This window comes from Acanthochromis polyacanthus, chromosome 3, assembly GCF_021347895.1.
Source record: "Acanthochromis polyacanthus isolate Apoly-LR-REF ecotype Palm Island chromosome 3, KAUST_Apoly_ChrSc, whole genome shotgun sequence".
In the NCBI taxonomy this organism is placed as follows: domain Eukaryota; kingdom Metazoa; phylum Chordata; class Actinopteri; family Pomacentridae; genus Acanthochromis; species Acanthochromis polyacanthus.
The window spans coordinates 24,303,183-24,324,941 of record NC_067115.1 but is presented as its reverse complement, the minus strand read 5'-3'; the positions used below and the strand labels follow the sequence as shown (position 1 = coordinate 24,324,941).

Sequence of the window (21,759 nt, the reverse complement as noted above, 5' to 3'; positions counted from 1 at the left end):
GAATAAATTTAAACCTAAAAAAAAAAAAGTTCCACATTTCAACACCGGCCCTGATAACCTCATTGTTTCAGTTGTTGCATTTATTGTTTAAAAAAAAAAAAAAAAAAAAAAAAAAACAGAACAAAGTTTATTTGATTTTAATATAAAGTAAAATCAAAGTTTTTAGTGCTTAAATATCATTGTTGTTTTTTAATGTGCCCCTGTGATTAAACACTGCCCGCCCCCCCCCCCCCGCCCCCCAGCCAAATTAGTCTAGAACCTCCACTGCTACACATAAAAAAAACAAACAAGTAGAGCACTCAGAGAGCACAGTACTCCGCCAAAGCTGCTCAGTCATTGATTGTATCCCTTCCGATGGAGGAAATCTTGAAAAAATTCATGGCAGAAATCACAGCACCCGAATGTGGCCATTTAATATAGATGTACCCACAAACAAAATTACCTTACTGTGAGCACAGGCGTGTGTTATGTATGTGTAGCTTATGTAGCCTAGCTTAGCTAGACTGTATTCCCGTTATAAGGGATATATGGGAATACGGTCTAGCCCTCCTCCATTGACACATTTTGACAGGTTTTCAAGCTCCGAGCAGATCAGACCGAACCAATCAGAGCACCAGAGGCGGGAGTTAACGATGCGACCGCAACAGAGCGAGGTTTCTCTCGTGCGCTTTCCTCTGTTTTGCACGGGCTGAATTTGTCCTTAAAACCTCAACAAGAAGCAGCTCTTAAAGCTTTTCTTTTTAAAAAGGATGTATTTTTAATTCCGGTAGGCTGTACGATAGAATGCGTAATGCTGCCCTCCACTGTTGAAAGGGAGAGCTTAGATTTTCCTCAGGACCCCTGTACGGCGAAGGAAGCTGGTAAAACTACAAAACATCATGGCGGAAAGGCAATTGTTAGGTCGCTTAGTGATTGCATCACACATGTGTTACGCTGATTGGCACTCTCCAATTCAAGCTGTGATCGGTAGTCCCGCCTCTGGGCTAGATTTGGTTCAATGGAGCAGTTCCAGACTGACTTTATGTGTATTTGTAATACACAATATAAAGGCTGTCTGGTCCCCAGGCAATAGCTTATGTACTGGGAAATTATGGGACTCAGAAACACCCCCACAATTTAATCAATTGTCTTGTATCATTTCCAGCTGATAAGTCCTGAAAAGTCCGCAGTGGTGGATTTGTAGTAGGATCTCAAGGCAGCTGACAGTGTTCACTTGTCATAGTTGATGCCATGGCTATCTCGCAATGATACAGAAATCTTTAACAAATCCGTGTATCCAGACTATCAGCTGTATCACTGCCAAAATCTAATCACTTGGTCCTTGTGTCATTTGTGACCTTCCCTGAAAATATCATCCAAAGCGTTATCCTGTTTTTGAGTAATGTTATGTTTTGAGTAATCATCAACTGAAAATAGTCCAACAAATACTGTCTTTCATTGGATCTTTCTAATGGTTAAAAAAAAAAAAAAAAAAAACACTGAAACACAGCTGAGCTCTAAATCATGTCTGAAGGCCTGGACATAAACATAACAAATCTTAGAGAATCAGACAACAATCTTGAGCTGAGGGTTCTGAAAGACCTTAATGTGCATGGAGGATGACAAAACTGGTTGCTTTGAGTCGTTGCAAACACACATCGAGGAGATGAAGATGTACTCAGATTATAGGATGGCTGATAAATGGTGCCTCCATAGGGTAAAGGCAAAGATGGCAAAAAGTCCAACAAGCCAAACGGTTCATGTTTTATTTGAATGCACAGTTCAGCATCACCATCTACTGGTGTGTGGCTTAATTACAGGAGACAATTTCACCATCATACCGATCTGTTCTTACAAAGCAGAAGGTTCTCTGAAATATTAAAACACTGTGATTAAAAGATAAACAATTAAGTCTGACTGGCTACATGTGGGATTGTGAATACACAGATTATACAAATGGTTCTTTTAGCGGTAAAACAGTAAGACAGCAGATTCACGCATCTCTTTGGAGGCGCTCCAGCCAGTGCCCCCCTTCAGTCTGTCCCAGTCAAAAGATGAAAAATCCCCACACAAATGTCCAGGGAAATGCCCTCCTCCTCCGATACAATACTGGAGACACACAAAAAAAACAGGATTGTCAGGCTGGCATCACTTCTTGTGTTTCCTCACTGACAGCAAAAGTCTGATAATGGATTGAGACTCACATGTTCAGTGTTACAGCCTGTAGTTGGCCTGACCCCAGAGCAGATAGCCATGGCTGCACGTTCATAGTTTATTGGTCTAAATGTGAGGAATCCTGGTTCAGACTCCGCTGTTATATAAAAAGAAAAAACATACAACCTTTGTAAGCAGAACAGTTCATTAGGACATTCTCAGCAAATTAATAATTAGAAGATAATTCTCTTATTTATAAAAAAATATTATACATAACATTTGTTTACCAAATACATAATTCATGGTCCCAGACATTCATCCAGATTGACATCCACATCCATCAATGATGGTGACAAAATAATTCATTGTCTTCTTTCTCCTTTGTTACGTGAGCTTCTTACCTCTTGTATTTGGTCCATACAACTGTTTGGTGGACTCCTTGTTTCCAAAGTCATACACAATAGGAAAGGCTGGCCCTCTGTCACTGCATGAACCAATGTTGTATCTCACTGGATATTGCTGGAAAAATGCAACAATCTCATCATGACCACTCATTCAAATAATGATTTTTGTATCACTGTTGCATATTTGCACACTGAAAATTCAGGCTGAGTCTGAGTCTTGGTGTCATTGAGTTATTTATGTCCATACTAGCCTTGAACAGTCAGATCATACTGCAGTACAGAATGACCTCACTGCACCTTTGTACCGTTCTGTTATAAAGGGGAAAACTGTCTGCCTTGTTTGCATTTCTTTAAGCCAATCACAGTCATACTGGACAGAGCGAACTCAATATTAGGCAGATGGCCAAAATGTTATGCCTGATCAGTGTATAATTTATGGTCCCAGACATTAATCTAGACTGACATCAGCATCCACCAATGATGGTGACATAGGTTTTTACTGTCTTTGTTTTCCTTTGCTACGTGAGCTTCTTACCTCTTGGTTTGGTCCATAAAACTGTCTGGTAGACTCATAGGCAGGTGGTCATAATGTTACATCTAATAAGTGTATTGGGGATGTCAGAAAAACTTCAAAAGTAACGTACTACTATAGACATCTGCTCATCTGCAGATCCTGAATTCCCCTTTAATCATCTTGTTATTTTTGTCAGCTGACATAAAACAGATCAAGCTGCTGTAGGGACTGAATGTTTTGGCCCCTTAAGTGCTGCTTGCATCTAAACGCGTTTCATTTCATTGTTGATGGGGTTGCTGTCTACCTGAGAATTAGTGGATGCAGCATTTGTTTTTTGTTTGTTGTTCCAGGTACAAAAAAACTGAAGAAAAGCAGAATAAACTCCACAATTTGTGATTTAGCGAATTAGAAAATGTGATTCTACAAAACTGAAGAAAACTGTATATGCAACAACAAACAGCTTTTCACCTTGGTGTCATCTGCTGTCACAAACATCAAACATTCAGCAGTGTCTGGATCTACGCTTGTAATTCAAATAACTCATTTACCTGGAAGAGCTCAAAGAGGTTCCCCCCATACAGGCTGAGGAAGCGGTTGTTAGTGTGGTAGCGGAGGATGGATGCCAGGCTCCAGTGCTTCAGTGGAAAGTTGTTGGGAACATGCCACACAGACATATCTTGTGCTGATATATCATAGTAACCTGGATTCTGTCAACACACACACATTGTTGATTCACTCAGCACTCAGTTGTCTGTCTTGATTCCAAAACTTGTCACACCTGCAAAGCAGTGAAAAAGTATGTGTTCCCGTACAGATATCTTCTATTTTTGTAGATTTGAATAAAAGACAAAGATAATCCAAGAAAATACTAAATTCAGTTTCTGAAGGCAGATTTCATTTACTGAAGAAAAAATGCTACCCATTTCACCAGCCACACCCAGGTATGATTTCTGTCATACTTGTTGAACCTAAACATCACTTAACAGAGCCTGTCTTCTGGCATTGTGAAGTAGCTAAAGGATCTCAAAAAGCTGCACATGATGCCACGTTATAAAGAGACTCAAGAACGGATACAAAATCATTGACATTTTTCAGTCTGAAAAGGGTTACAAAATTATTGCTAAGGTCCTGGGACTCCAGAGAACCACAGAGAGGGTAATTATCCACAAATGGAGAAAACATTGAACAGTGATGAATGTTAGTTCTAAAGGTCACTTCATATTAAGTTCAGGAAAATTTATTTTGCCTCTAGCATGTAGAACTTCGTGACACACGACTGCAACATTGTCACTCACTTGAACAAGAACATTCGCCACAGGAGTAATAGAGCCCCCTAGTGGAACGGCTTACAACATACATATAACGAAGAAGTAACAATGAACCTTCCCAGGAGTGGATCAATGACCAATATTTCTCCAAGAGCACAGTGACGACTCATCCAAGAGATCACAAAGGAACCTTGATGAACATTAAAATATCTGCAGGCCTCACTTTCCTCAGCTAAGGTTCATTTGCATGATTCCACAAAAAGGAAGACTCTGGGCAAGAATGGCCTCCATGGGAGAGATGCAAGGATCAAACCACTCCTGACCTACAAGACAAGCTGGTCTGAGCTGGATGCGCCCCAAGATTTTTGGGATAACATCCTCTGGACTGATGAGTCATAGGTGGATTTTTTGGGAGACTCCATTAGTTCTGGTGTAAAGTTAATGCTGCGTTGCAGAACAAGAGCATAATACCAGCAGTGAAACATGGTGGTGGAAGTGTGATGTTGGAGGATCTGGATGACTTGTCATTAGTGATGGAGCCATGAATTCTGCTCTATGTCAGAAGATCCTCCTAGACAATGTTCAAATATCAGTTCAAGACCTACAGTAAAGCTCAACACAGATTAGTTGTACAGCAAGACAACGACCCAAAGCACACAAACAAGTCTGAATTGAATGGCTCCAAAAAAACTTTTTAAAGGACAGTTCATGCTTGAAAACCATCTAATGTGACTGAACTAAAACTATTCTGCTTAGAAGAGTGGACCAGAATTCCTCCAAGGCCATGAAAAAGACTGATCACAAACTGTAACAGACATTTAACTGCCGTTGTTGCTGCCAAGAGAACAACCAGTTTTTAGGTTTAGGGTTACTTTGTTACATGTGTGATACAGGTTTTCAATAAATCTTTCATCAATCATGACTTAAAAACTAAATTTTGTGTTTTGTGGGTTACCTCTCTCAACTATTAAATCAATATAAATATTAATTTGATGATCTGGAACATTTAAGTGTGAGAAATATGGAAAAACAGAAAACAACAAATACTTTTTCACAGCACTGTAGAATATACATCGACTATAAAATGCTAATAACAACATTCAGTCAAAAAGAAACTTCTTCTCACAATCTGTTAACATCATTAGGGAACTGCTTTGCAGACCCATAGAGGTGAAATATGAGCTTGGGTGTGAAAGTGCAATAACACTGATGTCTGTGCAGCACCTTCTACTGACCACAGTAGAAGGTGCTGTTTCTACTCTTCCAGTGACTAATGCCTCATAGAAAGTTATGCACATGTCACTTTTGTTGCAGTCTGTTCTGCAGGACAAAGAATCAAAGGTGGAGTTGATCCTACAATGTTTACCCACATTAGTAGATACTATTATAGGTCCCAAATTTACCATATACCTTATAATCATCAGAAGTGGCGCCCTCTGCTGTTCCAAATGTGTTTCTGTTGGACCAGTTCCCTTCTCCATCTGGCAGGTTAGCATCGCTGCCCTGTTGACTGGACCAGCGATCACCTGCTGTGCACTGTCCATTAAAGTTGTTCTCGTGGACACTGGCCACCAGCGTCCAGCCTCCTCCAGCGGTGGTCATGTCACAGAAAGTCTGATAGACCATGCCATCGGCTGTGGTCAGGTAGTACAACCCATCTGGAAACATGATAGTACATATTGTTTTGATTCTTGGGTCATCAGCTTGAGCTACATGCCAAAATATTTTAGATCATGTTTGAAGCAACTAAAATACACTGAATTGATATAAGATTTTCATTTTTATTACATACAGAAATATCTCCTACAGACTCGGCCCACTTACCTTCTTGTTCATTATATCTGTCTCTGATGTCTTTACAGCTCCTTGCAACATAATCAAATCTGTTTCTCAGCTTCTCCAGTTGTGCAAAGCTTGTCCTGGTGAGCCACTGGGTTTCATTAACATTCCTGACAGTGTCCCTGTGATTGAGCTCCAAGTTTTCTGAAATAAAAGCCAGACTTCATAAAATAAGAAAGTTTAATTGTAATGATGCACATCGGAAAGACACAGTGAATGAGCAAATACAGGAAATGTTTTGTGTATGTGTTGTATTTTACCAATCTGAAAAGACACAGCTGCAGAATATGAGTGTTCCACTAATGCCAACATCAGCAACCATGAGAGAATTTGGCATAGCATGTCTGTAAAAATATATGAATAAATGTAAACAAATTGTCACTCACTTTTTTCTTTCATGCGTCTTGTCTGTTTTCAGTATTCTATTCAATAAAACTTCATCTCAACTCTAGTCGCTTCCAGATCAGTCTACCCATACATGTGGTAGCATCGCCTCAGCCAACCTCAGCATTTCCTCTTCTGGAGTTTCTCTTGAGGTTTAAGTGACTCTGCTACTTCTTGTGTCTGAGGTTCAAGTCTGGAGCTTCTCTGCTTCACACATTCTGGCAGCCTCTACATGGTACACCTCTTCTACCAACCAACCCACAGACATTCCTGGATTTATCCTGGAACCTTCTTCCTCGGTTCCTGACCCAGCCTCCATCACCACCAACAAAGACCAAAAAACTGACAATAAATGATCCTTAAATCAATATCCGCATCTCTACACTATGTGTCCTGAGTACCGCATTTGGTTCGAGAAAATAATTCAAACCTGATGCAAAAATCACAGTAACTGCAAGAGTATCATCCTCCCACTGTTAAATACTGTTCTTTATAGCTTTATGCTATGAATGATTTCAGACAATAAATGATTTCCAGAATTCTGAAAACGCAACTGGAAATGAGAACAATCAGCCACATAACTCTGACAGTGAGTTAAGACTAAACAGGGCTGAATTACAAGTGTTATACCACTATCACGTTTTCTTAAATTAAGGTCTATTTCTTACCTGCTTCTTCAACCGTAGGAAGTATTGATGGAAGTTCTCACTCAGCACTTTACTTCACATCTACACAGTCCGTGTTGTTTACTGTGAGTTTTGGTAGCCATATATATATAATCATAAAGATCCCAAAGGTCTTTATCTTGCTTGGACTCTTCTTTTCATCAAACGTCATGCTCACAATCTACTATTTACCACCCACTTAACGACTACATGATCTCAATGACCCACGTGTAGCCAGTAATAAAACATTGTGTCCTACTTAACATTTCATTTCTGAAGTCAGGTTGACAAATGAAAAAACAAACCTGAATGGTGGACCTCTACAGTGAGTGGATCTGGTAGCTCTGTTATTGTGGGGGGCATTCTGCTGCCATGTTCTGGGTTCATTTGTCCCTTTACTGTGAAAAGAACCTGAAAATCAATAAAAAAATTGTTCTGTGTCATCAGGTCAATTTTATGAGGAAGCAATTATGTCCTAAAGGGTGTGGTTTCTTCCAAGAAATACAACAATACTGTTTCTAGGTCACGTGTGGCACTGAATAGTTTAATGATGATAATACTGTGTCTGCCAAAGGGCAAAGTGCATTAAAGATGATCTGGTGGCACGTGTTGGTGCAACACCATACTGAGACACTTTATGCCAGTTTTTTCCCAACCAGGAAATAGAACATTTCAGGAAACACTAAAGTAAATGATGTTGAGAGAGAATAGTTTCACAAGGAAAGCAACACTTTGAACGAAGGATTTTAATGATTAATGTTCGCCTTGGTGCAGTTCTGGGTTTTTCTAAAGGTTCTTTGTAATCTCAGTCTGGGTAACTAAAATATAGTACAGTATATTCATCTATTAGCAAAACCTGCTGTATCCTGTAGAGGGTCTCAGGGGGCTTGAGCCTGTCTCAGCTGACAGTGGGTGAGAGGCAGGATACAACCTGGGCAGACGGTCAGGGAAAATACAGTCAATTTAGTAATAAGAACGATAGATAGGAAGGATGTGGGAAAGCAAAGTACATTAAGGAATTTATATGCACATTAGTGGTGACATCTTTTTGTATACTACCAGTCAAAAGTTTGGACACACCTTCTCATTTAATGTTTTTTTCTTTATTTTCATGATGATTTATATTATAGATTCTCACTGAAGGCATCAACACTATAAATGAACACATGTGGAATTATGTAGTTAACAAAAGAGAGTGAAATAAGCCAAAACATGTTTTATATTTTAGATTCTTTAAAATAGCCAACCTTTGCTTTGATTACTGCTTTACACACGCTTGACATTCTCTGGATGAGCTTCACCTGAAATGGTTTTCACTTCACAGTTGTGCCTTGTCAAGGTTAATTTGTGGAATTTCTTGCCTTCTTGATGGGGTTGGAAGCATCAGTTGTGCAAACTATTTACATTGTATATTCTCACTAAAAGCATCAAAACGAACTAATATGGAACTATGCAGTAAACAAAAAGTGTGAAATAAGTCAAAACATGTTTTATATTTTAGATTCTTCAAATTAGCCTGGATAGCACAGTTTCTGTTTGATAACAAAGTAAGAGTGTAGCTGTAATCATTGGCTCCCTCTATACATTTTTCCTAATGTACCTTCAAAAAATGATCATACAGCTGTCAAATCTTGTGGTAACCCTTTCACTAAAAATATATCAAAACCTGGATCTCTCCAATCTTCAAGAATAAAAAAGTAAACTCAGTGTAATTTTCTTTAAAAATAGAAGTTGGTGAATTAAAGCTTGTACTGCCCCAAGGACATTTAACATGTAAAGCCATTGCAGGACAATGACAAAAGTCAGAAATTGCAGAGAAAAATAGTCTGGGACAGTGAAGGAGTATTTGTGACCACCCTCAGTCAAAAATAAATAATCAATTACAAATAGTTTTCAAATAAAAAAAATTATAATATTTAATTATAACTTATTGTCTCCTAAAGATCTGTTGTGGCCTAAAAACATCTGCTTTACAACTGGAGTAGTTCATTGGCAGAAAAATACATGTGTGTTGTGATCACATGTCAGTGAGAAAGTTTACAGTCAAACCAGGCTGACGGTAAGAGACTGTCTGCTTTAATCATCAACTACAGTCCACAGTTTGAGGTTATTGTTGCTGCTCTCCTTGATAAGATGATATCCTGCTTTCAGTTCTAAATGTCAAGGCCGGTGGCTGTTTATGTTAAATTCTGCACAGACAAATTCTTTCCGTTTCACTTTCCATATTGCTGAATTAATCACAACATTATTTTTACATCTAGTTGCATTTACACATTGTTGTGTCGGTTCTTTGCTCAAATCCTCCAACACAGCTTAGTGAATGTAATGTCTGTTTTCTGCCACTAGGTTCCACTCTCCTCTCAAATACTTCAGCTTCATTCTCTGACCAGGAAGACATAACTCCACTGTTTTCCTCATAGCCTGTGCCTCTCTTTGAGGTCTATTTTTAGAGTTCAGAAGGACACGGAGAGAGTGGGGTGGCAGGCTTTCACTAATAATTCAACTGCTTCACACAGCAGCAGGAATGAGAAGTGGCAGCCAGCTGTGTGCAGCTGCACCGACCACATGTGGCTGTCTGCTTGAAATGCTTACTTCCTTTTAATAAAGTATTTTACTTCTTCTTTGTGCCCTTCCGTCTTTGAGTTTCCTTCTCCCTCACTGTTGCTTTATTCAGGCCCTTCAGAGCTATTTCTGGCACCTTCCCTGTGTTGAAATGACAACAAATCGAATCCATTATGTGAACTTGTATCTTTAATGTGTTCTTGCATGGTGACTATGATGGACGCTTTGAGTGTGTAAAAACCTAGATATTACGGTGGATTTTCTAAATGTTTGCTTTTACTTATAAATATGTGTAAAGCTGGTTAGGTCTATAATATTTAGTTTTTATGATGTTATTTAAAAAAAAAGCACAAAGCCATCTAAGAAATTACAGTTTTGTCACAATATTTGTATTTTATTCTACAGCTGTTTTAAATCCAGTTCACATTCTGGTGTTTTGTGAAATCCATGAATTTTCATTTTATCCGTCATGAGGCCCAACATCTAATCTCCCACATATTACAACACTTACAAGGGTTTAGATGCTGAGCTTTCAGAATTCCGTACACATGGATACTAATAATCTACAACAACAGATAGCCTCTTTAGGTCTTTGTACTCTATAGTTTGAATTTTGTAGAAATGACTTGATAAGTGAATTATAACGTTAGAAAATACAGTGAGGCAATGATGTCTTCTGTGTGTCTGCAACATATGTCAAAATTATTATTTACTGGTGAGACAATCTACTTTGTTGGTCAAAATATAAAATGTAAGAATGGCTAATAGCAATAATTGTTAATGTTCACTAAAGGGAGTGCTAAATCTGATTTGGTTTGCTGCTGAGCAACTTTTTCCTTCTCTGTATGTGTCCCAGTAACTTTTCTGTGCACTTGGATTTCCCCCGACCCAAAAAATCTCCACATTTCACCCCTAAATCCTCATTTACTTTCATTCGTAGTTCAGAGTTTACTCTCACACACAAACATCCTCACACTTTCCTCTGCTTTTTCCTTTTTCAGTCTTGTCTGAACTAATTCTTTCACACAATATACAGTGTTTACATGTCAGACTTGCTCAGGGAGTTCCCAAACACAAAATACAAAGAACAAATAGGATATAAGATTCATGTTGACATGATTGTAAGTAAAGCTGTAAATCTGTTTTCCTCATGAATCTGTAGTAATGCAGAGACCATGGACCTCTCTCTCTGTAGTATGAGGATTATTGCAGCAAATAATGTAACAACATGATCTGATGCCTAAATGAGACCAAAGGGGATTATCAGGTCTTTCAGATTCAGACAAAAGATTTCGCCAACTGGATAAGAGAAAATAAATATAGATCGCAGTCTATGTATTTGACATACATGCACATTCTAATATGGACATTTGCAAGATGATTTTTTTTTTGTTCGTTTTAACTTTGGAAAACAACTTTTCCATCAAATTTAAGTTTCTAAAGGCATGTCTTATCAGACTGAATGGATAGGTACAAAGAACCTACAAACTGATGTGATTATACATCAATTTCATTCAGATTCATTCTACATGTATGCATTAACAATCTAGATGCTGTGACTGTTTCAGGGGATCGACAGGATAAATCTGAGTGGTCATGTGATATAGGAAAGAAGATCAAATCTTTGTTTTGCAATACAAATTGTAAAGGGGCTGCAATACATAGAAATTGCATCAACATTGCTTCATTTCAAGGAGTCACAAGTCAAGAAGTTCTGGAAAACTGGCCTAAGAGATTGAAATAAGATGGCCCCAAGGTCAACAACAAGAAATTATACAAGAAAACTGTGCAACACAAATTTACTGTAACTTTATTTTTCCAGAGTTCCCTTTAACTCTTGTTTTTATTCTTGGAAAATATTTGGTAGTGCTGCCTAACAATGAAGTTCTCAGGCTTAACAAGCAGAGGAGTACACTTTGTCACAATTACTGTTTATTTTTTTTCTAAGTAACAGTGAATTAACATTTAAAAAGGGCCTCATTTGTCATGTCTGCTTGCTGCAAAGGCTGCATTTTCTTCGCTTTACTTGAAAAAAAAAAAAAAAAAAAAATCGATAAAACATGTCATTTGCCCATGGCTGGCCAAACTTATTTAATATGAATATTATTTGTAAGTAACATTTGCTCACTCCCCACTTAAAATTCCCTGTATGCTGAGGCCTCAGGACACAAGTCACCTTTGTTAGATGAATTTTCCCACCTGAACCACACAAATCGATTAAAACTTCCCTCTGAAACGCTCTCTCGTCTTCACTTGCTCTGATTTTCCTGCAGCCTCGAGGGCTCACTTTAGTCTGACACATTGAATGCGGGCAGGTGTGGCCCACAAAAAGCTTCCCTCTGCAAAATACCCTGGTAGGAATGTTAATGCAATAAGCTCCTTTTGGGTGAAACAAGAATAAAATAAGGAGAGACATTTGTCAGTCATTATTAAATGATGTAATCTCTTTACCATGAACTGACTTCCAGTCAGATCTGTGAAGACTTTCCAAACTCAGTAGCCTGCATCCTCACATTTAAAAAATGTATTTGACCTTTGTTTAATTAATCTTCTTTGGTATGGTGACTGTTCTTACACACACTGCACGCCTGCAGCTGATGGATGTCCTATGTAGGATAAAAGCCCATTACACCACGAATACCATAAAGATGCACCTATTTCCCCTGTGGAAACAATTACACAATAGACTGTTTTCCAAGTTCCGCATTACAGACACAAACATGTTATCGCTGGTGGCTCTACAGATAAACTGTGTTTACTTCATATATTTTCACTGCCACTAGACATCAAGACTAGCTATTAATTGTTGCTGTAAATTAAAAAAAATAGGTTAACATTTTTTAAAATGCATTTACAATCAAAAACGCAAAAATAATGTTCTTTAACTTCACCCTTTTCTACAGAGTTCCTCTTCCAGCCTTTATGTGAGCTAGAATGCAGTAGTTTTATTTTTACCACAGACATGAGCCTTAATGCCTTCATTATGCTTCTCCAGTGATACACAAAGCCACAGAGTCTCACAGAGAAGCTAGCACACATGCAACAAATTTCAATAAGGCATTGGTAGGAGCTGTATGTCACAAATCCTGATTGGTTCATTAATTCCTTTCAAGAGGCAGGTTTGAAACATTAATGAAAACAAACGTAAGCATAGCAAAGGAAACTGCAATGTTTCTGAGCAGGCCCAATGTATAATCTAAGGTTTAGTTCTATTTGAAATGTCAAACTATTGCTTTAATAGCTACCATATGGTACAAATCTATTTTTCTCTAGTGACTGTTGTGAGTGTTATGATCTGTGAAGACACAAAGACTTTTATTTCTGCCATTAATCTTATCACATACAAGTAGATTTTTGTAAAGTGTCCTTGGGTGTCAAGAAAAACGCTTATACTCTGTATAAATACATTATTGGATAGCCTCCAAGCTTTAAATGGCAGTAAGAGCTTTATCAGTCGCTACATTTCAACAGAGGAGCCAATGTTCTTCTAGCACAAAGTTTGACTAATCCTGCCCCCTTACTGCTTGCTGCTTCCAGGTGAGCCATTCAGGAGGAGCAGCTGCCTCTCAAAGCAAAGAAAAGTTTCGCTGTTGGCTGAAAAAATGAATACAAGAGTCTATATGCACTCCCAGCATCTAAGGATCTATCAGTGGATTACATACAATACCGTTCAAAAGTTTGGGGTCACTCAGAAATGTCTTCATTTTTGAAAGAAAAGCAGTTTTTTTCAATTAAGATAACATTAAATGAATCAGAAATACAATCTAGATATTGTTAATGTGGTAAATGACTATTCTAGATGGAAACAGCTGATTTTTAATGGAACATCTCCATAGGGGTACAGAGGAACATTTCCAGCAACCATCACTCCCGTGTTCTAATGCTACATTGTGTTAGCTAATGCTGTTGAAAGGCTAATTGATGGTTAGAAAACCCTTGTGCAGTTATGTTAGCATATGAATGAAAGTGTGAATTTTCATGGAAAACATGAAATTGGAAATTGTCTGGATGACCACAAACTTTTGAACGCTAGAGTCCTTTTTTGATGGCAATTACCCCACAAGAGCATGAAGAACCTTAGTATCACCACATTGTGCTTCATGTGGCTACTGTTCCTATTAGTTATGATCATACGGCCACAGCTCTTTGGAAATTAACGATCATTCAGAAATGGTGGAAAGTCATTACAAGTTTGACATGAATAAACAAGGACTGTGTGTAGGTTACTTTGTTTTCATGTCATCATTTGTGCTTCCTTGCAACATAAATTCCTTCAATGTTCACATCTGCTTGCTTCTCTCCTGCTCACATTTACTACATTTTAACGCAGCCACATTCCTAATATAGCTGTTATAGCAATAAAGCTGTTTCACTTTAATATTCTTCTATTTCTGCTGTCAGGCAACAGAACAAGTGTGAAATAGTGACTGAAACCAGCAGTCACTTCAGAGCCATTTTCACGCTGCTACTCTGGATCGTTGTAATGCTGATTGTATAAACAACATTGTCTGACAAACTAACCATACACATGAATAACATGAGTACAATAAGTGAATCAGGTTGCCTGCCCCTGTCCAAAGATATGTTTGCTTAGTCCATACGACAAAAAGTGTAAAAGCAACAAATCGTGTTTTTTTCAGTGGCTATATAAGTTCCAGACTATTCTTAGCCAGATACACTGAGTTACTGTCTGGGCTTGTTGCCTAGAAACCTGGTAGTGACAGTAAGACTCAAAGACACCGCACTATTTCAGATTGTATACTTTAAACAGCAGGTGAGTGACTTTAGAGGAGTCGGTAAGTAGATTGTGTTACTTCTTCATGCTGAGCTCAGCTCTCTGGTTGCTGGTTCATGATATTTACTAGACTAAATATGAGTGATATCAATCTTTATTTAATGCTCAGCAAGAAACAGAAAAGTTTCCAAAATCTTGAATTATTTCTTTAAAGTGTACAATACTGAACAAAAAATATGGGAATCATAGTGGTTCCATTAAGGCTTGTGGCTCCTTGAGGTTACAAGACGGGCTTCCGTATTTAACAGCAACAAGGAAGACTCATTAAACAAAAATTACCGGAGGTTAATATGTAAAAAGTTCATCGCAGAACAGAATATGAGACTGCAAGCCTCTGTTGTTTTTTCTCCATTCCTGCATCAACCTTTGAATCACATCTTATGTTTCTGAGTGTTGTCACCGTAAAAGCTTCAGTGTTCTCACTGGTCAGGGCATCTTTCGCAGGAACAACCTTTACAAATTATTCATGATTGTTTCTTTCAGGAGGTAGGGGGGGAAATGGAGTGCACAGTGCATCCACCAAGATGCAAAGCTGACGGGTGCAAATGTGAGTTAGTTATATAATCCCATTTCTAGAGATTCAAAGAAATCCTGACCTCTGATAAATCTCTCTCTCCCGGGCGAGGAGAGGGAGTGAGCAAAGCTTAATATTTGACCTTGAATGGTCACACTGCAAAAAAAAATAAAAGATCCTGTCTTCACAAGTACATTGGTCTGCTAAATTATAGTTTTTTAAAAGTTAAAAGGGCAAAAATATTCTCCCTTCTTTGCTAAAAAAAAATAAATTCAGCAATGACAAATTTTGCGTTTTAGCATCCATCCACTTTCACTAAAAATGAGAGAAATGACTGCACCTCTCCAGGCCTGATTCAAGGCGCCAACCATCCTGCAGGCTCCTACAGCTCGGTTTTGAATCGACTAAGTAAAGCAAGAAGGAAAGTATCTGTTCAACATTCGAATTAATTTTCAATGAACTGAAGCAACCAAAAATGCAGTCGGTATCTGCAGACTGATTTTGCTTTAGAGTATTTTTACTTATAGTAGTACTTAAATCTGAAGCTATTTATCGCTTAAACACCAGTTCTGTCTACAATTATCCCAAATATGAAACCCGAAGAGAGAACAACATCACACGATTTTCAGATGTGGCATAATCAGAGCTTATAGCCTATGTGTTCTGTATTTGGTCACCTAAGGTAGATTTATTGCCTGCATGTTTGACTGAGACTTACTAAAGTGCAAACTTCTTTCTGCTTCAATCTTGCTTTTTCCTTCTCCGGTACAACCAGAGTTGGATCTGCTCTCTGACCCTTCAACTGTCTACTCTGATCCATGTCACTCATATGGGTATCTGCGTCAGCCTGTCCTTGTCGTTTCTGTCCTCGGTGTCCATCACCTGCTCTGAGGTTGTCCCTCTGTGGTAAAACACAGTCATCGTGGTGTTCCCGCTGTCCTCACTCCCTCTGGTGTTAGTGACACAGGAGGCGTCCAGCCTCACCTTCAGCGGGCTCTCTCGCTTCGGGTTCACGGCCTCGTTGCTCGCCATCATCGTCTCCACCGCTGCGCTCACCGCCGCCAAGCAGCGACGTCCGCGGCAGCGCAACAGGCGCAAGAACGCGTCTCTGAAATCCGCGTTGAACGCGTAGATGACCGGGTTGAGGGACGAGTTGCTCCAGCCGATCCACACGAACACGTCGAAGGTCTTTTCACTGACGCAGTAAGGGCCACGCTGGGCCCCCGGAGCCCCCGGGCCGGGGCAGAAGGGCAGAGCGCAGTTAAGGATGAAGAAGGGCAGCCAGCAGCAGACGAAGACCCCCATGATGATGCTCAGAGTTTTCAGGACTTTAGTCTCTTTTCTGATGGAGACTCTGAGCTCGCGGTGTGACTGATTAGAACGATGAGACTCCGAATGAAGGCTGATCTGAGACTGATACGAGCTGGCACCGATTTCCGTGCACAGGTGAGGAAACAGTTCAGGTACGTCCGAGCGGCAGCTCTGCGCGTGTTCTGCCGCCCGCTCCAACGAGGATATCATCCGGATCTGCATCTGGGCTATCCGGTAGATGCGGGTGTATGTGACAATCATGATCGCAACGGGGATATAGAAGCTGATGAGGGAGGAGGAGATGGCGTATGTGCGGCTCAGGCTGGAGTCACAGCTCCCATCCACACTCCCACCCTGGTGCGCCAGACCCTCCGCGGCCGGGTCACCGATCTCCGCCCGGTGCCAGTTGAGCTGCACGGGGACGAAGGAGATGACCAGGGACACTGTCCACGTCACGCCAATCATAACGGAGGCTACCTTTTTGTTCATACTTCTCTCGTAGCGGAACGGGCTGGAGATGGCCCAGTACCGGTCCACGCTAATGACGCACAGGTTGAGGATGGAGGCCGTCGAGCACATGATGTCGCAGGCCAACCACGTCTTACAGAAGCTTCCAAACGGCCAGAAACCGGCCACCTCAGCCACAGCTTTCCATGGCATCACCAGCACGGCGACCAGAAGGTCCGACAGAGCTAGAGACACGATGAAGATGTTGGTCACTTTTGCGCGCAGGTGCCGGTAGCGGTAAACGGCTGCGCACACCGTGAAGTTGCCTAAAAGCGTCCAAACGATGAGCAGCGCCAGGACGCAGCCCGTTAAAACCCGGTGCGCTGGTAACTCTTCCCGGCTGCCGGCTCCGACCGGTACCCAGCCGGTCGTGTTATTCATTGCCCCGTCCACATGTCAAACTGAAAGGACCAGAATGTAACCCATCCCTGTTAAGAAGAGATAAAACACGAAGCTCAACAGTCGCTCTCGGTGCAGATCGCGCGTCCTGCTCCGGTCGGGCTGGTCTTTGCTGCTGCTCTGAGCGCAGAGCAGATTTTCAGGGACCACATGCACCACCAGCTGGTACTCAGCGCTGACACACAGCCCCGAGACGCGCACAGAAGTTTGAAACTTGAGAAAAGCAGAAATCATGTCGAGCCATTTTTAATCATCTATGTAATTCCACTTTCGTTCCGCATTAATATTCCATCTCTTGTCCCGATGTTTTTGTCCCATTTCTTCTAAATCTCACTCAACACACTCACCTCTGATTGGTGGTTCTGTTTAACTCAAAAGTGATTTACTTAAACTGCTCTAAACATGACAGTAATGGCAATTAAGAATGCTTTGATTTCATAACAAAGACACAGTTCTTCCTCTTCATTTAAATCAAATAGATTATTGCACTAAATATTAAATGGAACACAATGTCAGCTGTAAAAATAAGACAAAGAAAGGTGAAAACTACTAATAAAGCAGATAATGCATATTAGAACTGTAGGGGAGAATGGGGTAATATAATAGAGCTGAAAGACCAAACTTAATCTAAACTTAACTGAATATATGCCACATGCATGTGCAGTTAAAATAAAAGGAAAATAAACGGGTAAATCTGTTCACAGATCATTAAGAATTCATTTTCTGAAGTCAATCTTTTACTCATCCACAATCTTATAGTGAACAACCCATGAGACTTTTTTCCTAATATTCTATCAGAGGCTATTTGGTTTGACTCATTTCACTTGAATGATTTCTTAAATCTATTGTTATGAAATTACTAATACAGGTCTAGATTTTGAATGTGCGATTATCCATTTGGTGCACGATTAACATTATCACCTATTACTGAAAGGAGAAAAGTATTTTGTATTACTCAGAACTGTTACCATTTCCTCCCACTCTTTTTTTAAACCCCAAACATCCAAGGAAGTCTACTGAATTTCCATTTCTTCTGTTAATCGTCTTAATGTTCTCACACAATAAGCCACTAAACATGCTATGCACAACATAACATAAATCTAGCATGTAAATGTGGATGTTAAGTACAAACACATCACACTAAACACACACATCAACACACATTTTCATATATTCTGTCCAGCATAAACAGGGAACTAAAGGCAATTTTAGGGATTTTAAGCTTCCATATCATATATTTTACCCCCTAAATGGCACAATTTTGTTTTAAGAGGATTCTAGTTGAAACTGATTAATTTACTGATGTGTGTCATCAGTGAAACCGATGTCAATAACAAATTAAAAAAATCTAAAGTAGCTTTGTAATAAAATAAATGCAGTTAAAAAGGGGCTCCGGTGGAAGTACAAACTGTGCTTTCATTTTATGACATACACATAAAAAAACAGTTACTACAGAAGCCATTTCTGCTTCATAGATAAAAGATCAAAATACATTTAGAGTTCAGAATATAAACAATGAAATTTTCCAATGAAACTGACATGTAGTGGATCCCAACTGCTCTCAACAGACGACTTCTTTTTCTCTACAAATAAACACCACTGATCCTAAACAGCACTCCGAAACATAACGTCTCCAACAACGGGCTTTTCTCATACACTAGCTGCCACGACAATGTAAACCTGGTGGACAACATGAATGCACACATACCTTCAATTATACACTGATATATGCTACAAAATAAAATAAACAGAAAGACTAGGTTTACATGTTTTAGACTATGCACAGATTTTTTTTTTAAATACATACACATCTTCTCAAAATCCACACAGTCCCACAAAAAGTGACCTTTTCTTAACATAATGCACATCTTCATGGATTATTACTACTAAATTCATGTACTTGTAGCAAATACCTTTAATAGATTTGAAAGAATCCAATCTGCTACATGATAAGAAGTTCTATCATGCCTGGAATCTTTTCTCTATGACAGCTTCACAATAATATCTATTTTTTCTAGTCTTACTGTACTGTTGTAATTCCTCCCGTCCTGCTTTTTTCATGCCTAATCTGTATCCAGCTGCTGTGATATGTACATTTCCCCAGTGAGGGATCAATAACTTTTATGTTATTCAACATGCAGGAATATTTGCTTTTAAGTCATACTCATCTAAAATTATTTTCCTGCTGAAAAAGTGAATAATTTAAGGTTATGAGACGTAACTTGAGTGTCAGTATTTTTTCCCCTCATGCAATTAAACCTGCATGTGTGTCGCATGTCTTTAAAATTCAATGTAGGCGTGTGCAAAGTGTGAATTACATTACTGCACTGATGGTCTGATGGATGTTTTCTCTCTCCTCTCTGCAAGCCGTGGTCTCCTCAGTGTCATCACCTTCTTGCTCAGCAGCTCCCAGCAGACATGTTTCAACCAAGGCCCTCATCACACTGTCAGGGTCACAGTCAGCAGCAGGACGTCTGTCCTGGAAATACCCGCAGTCTGGAATGAGAACACGAACGTTACGACAGGCTGCATCTGGGGAGAAGTCGTGGAAACTAGAAGTAGAGCATTGACTGTTGGGGAGAGTGATGTTGTCGGCAGCACTATGTGGACCACATGGAGCTGCTGAGAGTGATGTTTGCTCAGTCTGCTTCTTCAATGTGCTGATAACCTCTAAGAAAGCAGAAGTCTTCTTTGGTGCTGAAACTAGTGGAGCGGCCTGACGTTTCCTTTCATTAGGCTCCCAGCAGCCAACAAACTCCAAATCTTCATAGACAGAGGCAGGATGCAGCAGGTCATCCACAGATGATCCTCAGTTTCAGGATCTTGGGACAAGGCTGGTCACAGACAGCTGAAGAGAGTCCTGAATATTCATCAATCCAGAGTCTTTAAATCTGGTTTTGTATTCAGTCAGAAGTCAAAGTCCATGCAGTGAGCTGTGTGAGAGATGGAAACTGGGCAAAAAATGTCTCTAAGTGGAATCACAGCAAGGGCGCAGCAGTTTATGCTTCTTAACCTCTGGACAAGGATTTCTGTGGCATAAAATGTGTTTTACTGAGTCATATGAAGTGATCATTTGTCTCGCAACAGGTTTCCTCTCTGTCCACTACTAACAGCTGTCAAATGAAGGCCAAAATGCTGAAGAAACTATTCTTAAAAGTTATTTTGAAATGGAAAGGCAAGTTCTGATATTATCACAGTCTTGTAATCACTTTTAATCTTGTAGACTCAATGCATGTAAGCAGGAATTAACATCCATGTTTGGGGATCAGGTTGGTTTTAATCAAATCAGGAGAAATCATATTTACTAGTTGTTTTGACCTCCATAACAGCTTACAGATCACATGTCAAAGGTTAAATGGTTATGAGGCTAACAAACAATTGTTCTCCTTGTAGCTCTGGAGCACTTCAGTCTTCACAGATAAGGATCATATGTCTTTGCAGAACTATAGGTCACATCCAGGGCGGCTGTAATCAGAGCTGTGATTCACCAATATTTTTACCTTAAGTGTGTTTCTGTGTCATATTACTGAGAGGTAATGGTAACTTTAACAGTGTTCATCCCTGACTGATGCAACTAGAAATGAGTCAAAGTCTATTTGGTTCAAAAATGTTGAGAGATCCTTTAACTGTTGATCCAAATAAACTGGTGCTGTGCTGTGCTGTGATGTGGAGTTTTTGTTGTCAGAATTTGTCCATCATTTTTTTAGGATAAAGCATTTCTATAGGATATTCTTTTCTCACCTACGTAATGCTGTTAAAATGAGTAAAATCCCGGCTTAAACTGAAGCTATAAAAACAACTGTCTATACATTTGTAAGTTATTCGTTCTACTATTGCACCTCTAACCACTGGTCCAATAAAATCAAGGCCACGGATCATATAGATGTCTTTTTAACATATATTTCTCCCTTTTGTCAAAAGAAAAAAATGAAAACGCAAAAAATTAACCAGCATATGTTTCAAATACACATCGTTCAGCTGTTTTGAAAGTTTTTCCGAGAAAGTACCACTAATTAGACGGACTCTCCAGCTAGCCTCAGTTGATAGACGGGTCCAAAAATGATGACTCGCAACAGCAAATGCACCAAAACGTTCATGTAAAAGCACTACGACCAATAATACACATAAATACGAAACAAATAACGGCAATATATTATTAAAAAATCACAAACTCACAGTGTGCGCCTCTCGGAAGGTGCAGAACGTGGTTATTTTGTGACTGGCTTTCCTCTGCTGTGCAACAAGTCGCGTCTGACCCATAATTCCACAGGTGAGCCCCCTAATTAACCTGTGATCACGTGACCTGTTACTGTCGTCATAAAAAAACATAATAATAAAGAGCATTACATTTTTAACAAAATATTTACTATAGGGTGGCGTATTCTCCATAAATGTTCTTTTATTTTTCAACATCTTTTTTTTTTTGCACTCTTGATCAGCTTTAATGACGGTATGGATTCACAA

General features: G+C 39.5%; 2 protein-coding genes across 2 annotated transcripts; both read right to left on the bottom strand.

Annotated features, from left to right (window-relative positions):
• Positions 1-1,731: 1,731 nt before the first annotated feature.
• Positions 1,732-6,499, bottom strand: LOC110946211 (intelectin-like). The gene is made up of 7 exons (XM_051945858.1): positions 6,419-6,499; positions 6,144-6,302; positions 5,730-5,977; positions 3,600-3,758; positions 2,535-2,652; positions 2,184-2,290; positions 1,732-2,088 (listed from the first exon to the last, which is right to left on the bottom strand). The coding sequence occupies exons 1-7, from the start codon at positions 6,468-6,470 to the stop codon at positions 1,945-1,947; spliced, it is 987 nt and encodes a 328-aa protein (XP_051801818.1). The 5' UTR covers positions 6,471-6,499; the 3' UTR covers positions 1,732-1,944.
• Positions 6,500-10,152: 3,653 nt separating this feature from the next.
• Positions 10,153-19,829, bottom strand: LOC110959287 (D(1) dopamine receptor-like). The gene has a single exon (XM_051946146.1). It carries the CDS (start codon positions 17,275-17,277, stop codon positions 15,904-15,906), a length of 1,374 nt encoding a protein of 457 aa, XP_051802106.1. The 5' UTR covers positions 17,278-19,829; the 3' UTR covers positions 10,153-15,903.
• Between the last annotated feature and the right edge of the window lie 1,930 nt (positions 19,830-21,759).

Bases quoted from the DNA above. Each gene is read 5' to 3' on its own strand.
- LOC110946211 (XM_051945858.1), bottom strand. From the start codon at position 6,470: ATGTTGGCATTAGTGGAACACTCATATTCTGCAGCTGTGTCTTTTCAG. The intron at 6,303-6,418 runs GTAAAATACAAC...CTTTTATTTCAG, and splicing joins AGCTGTGTCTTTTCAGATTG to AAAACTTGGAGCTCAATCAC. The intron at 2,653-3,599 runs GTAAATGAGTTA...GCATTTTTCCAG, and splicing joins ACCTCTTTGAGCTCTTCCAG to CAATATCCAGTGAGATACAA.
- LOC110959287 (XM_051946146.1), bottom strand. From the start codon at position 17,277: ATGAATAACACGACCGGCTGGGTACCGGTCGGAGCCGGCAGCCGGGAA.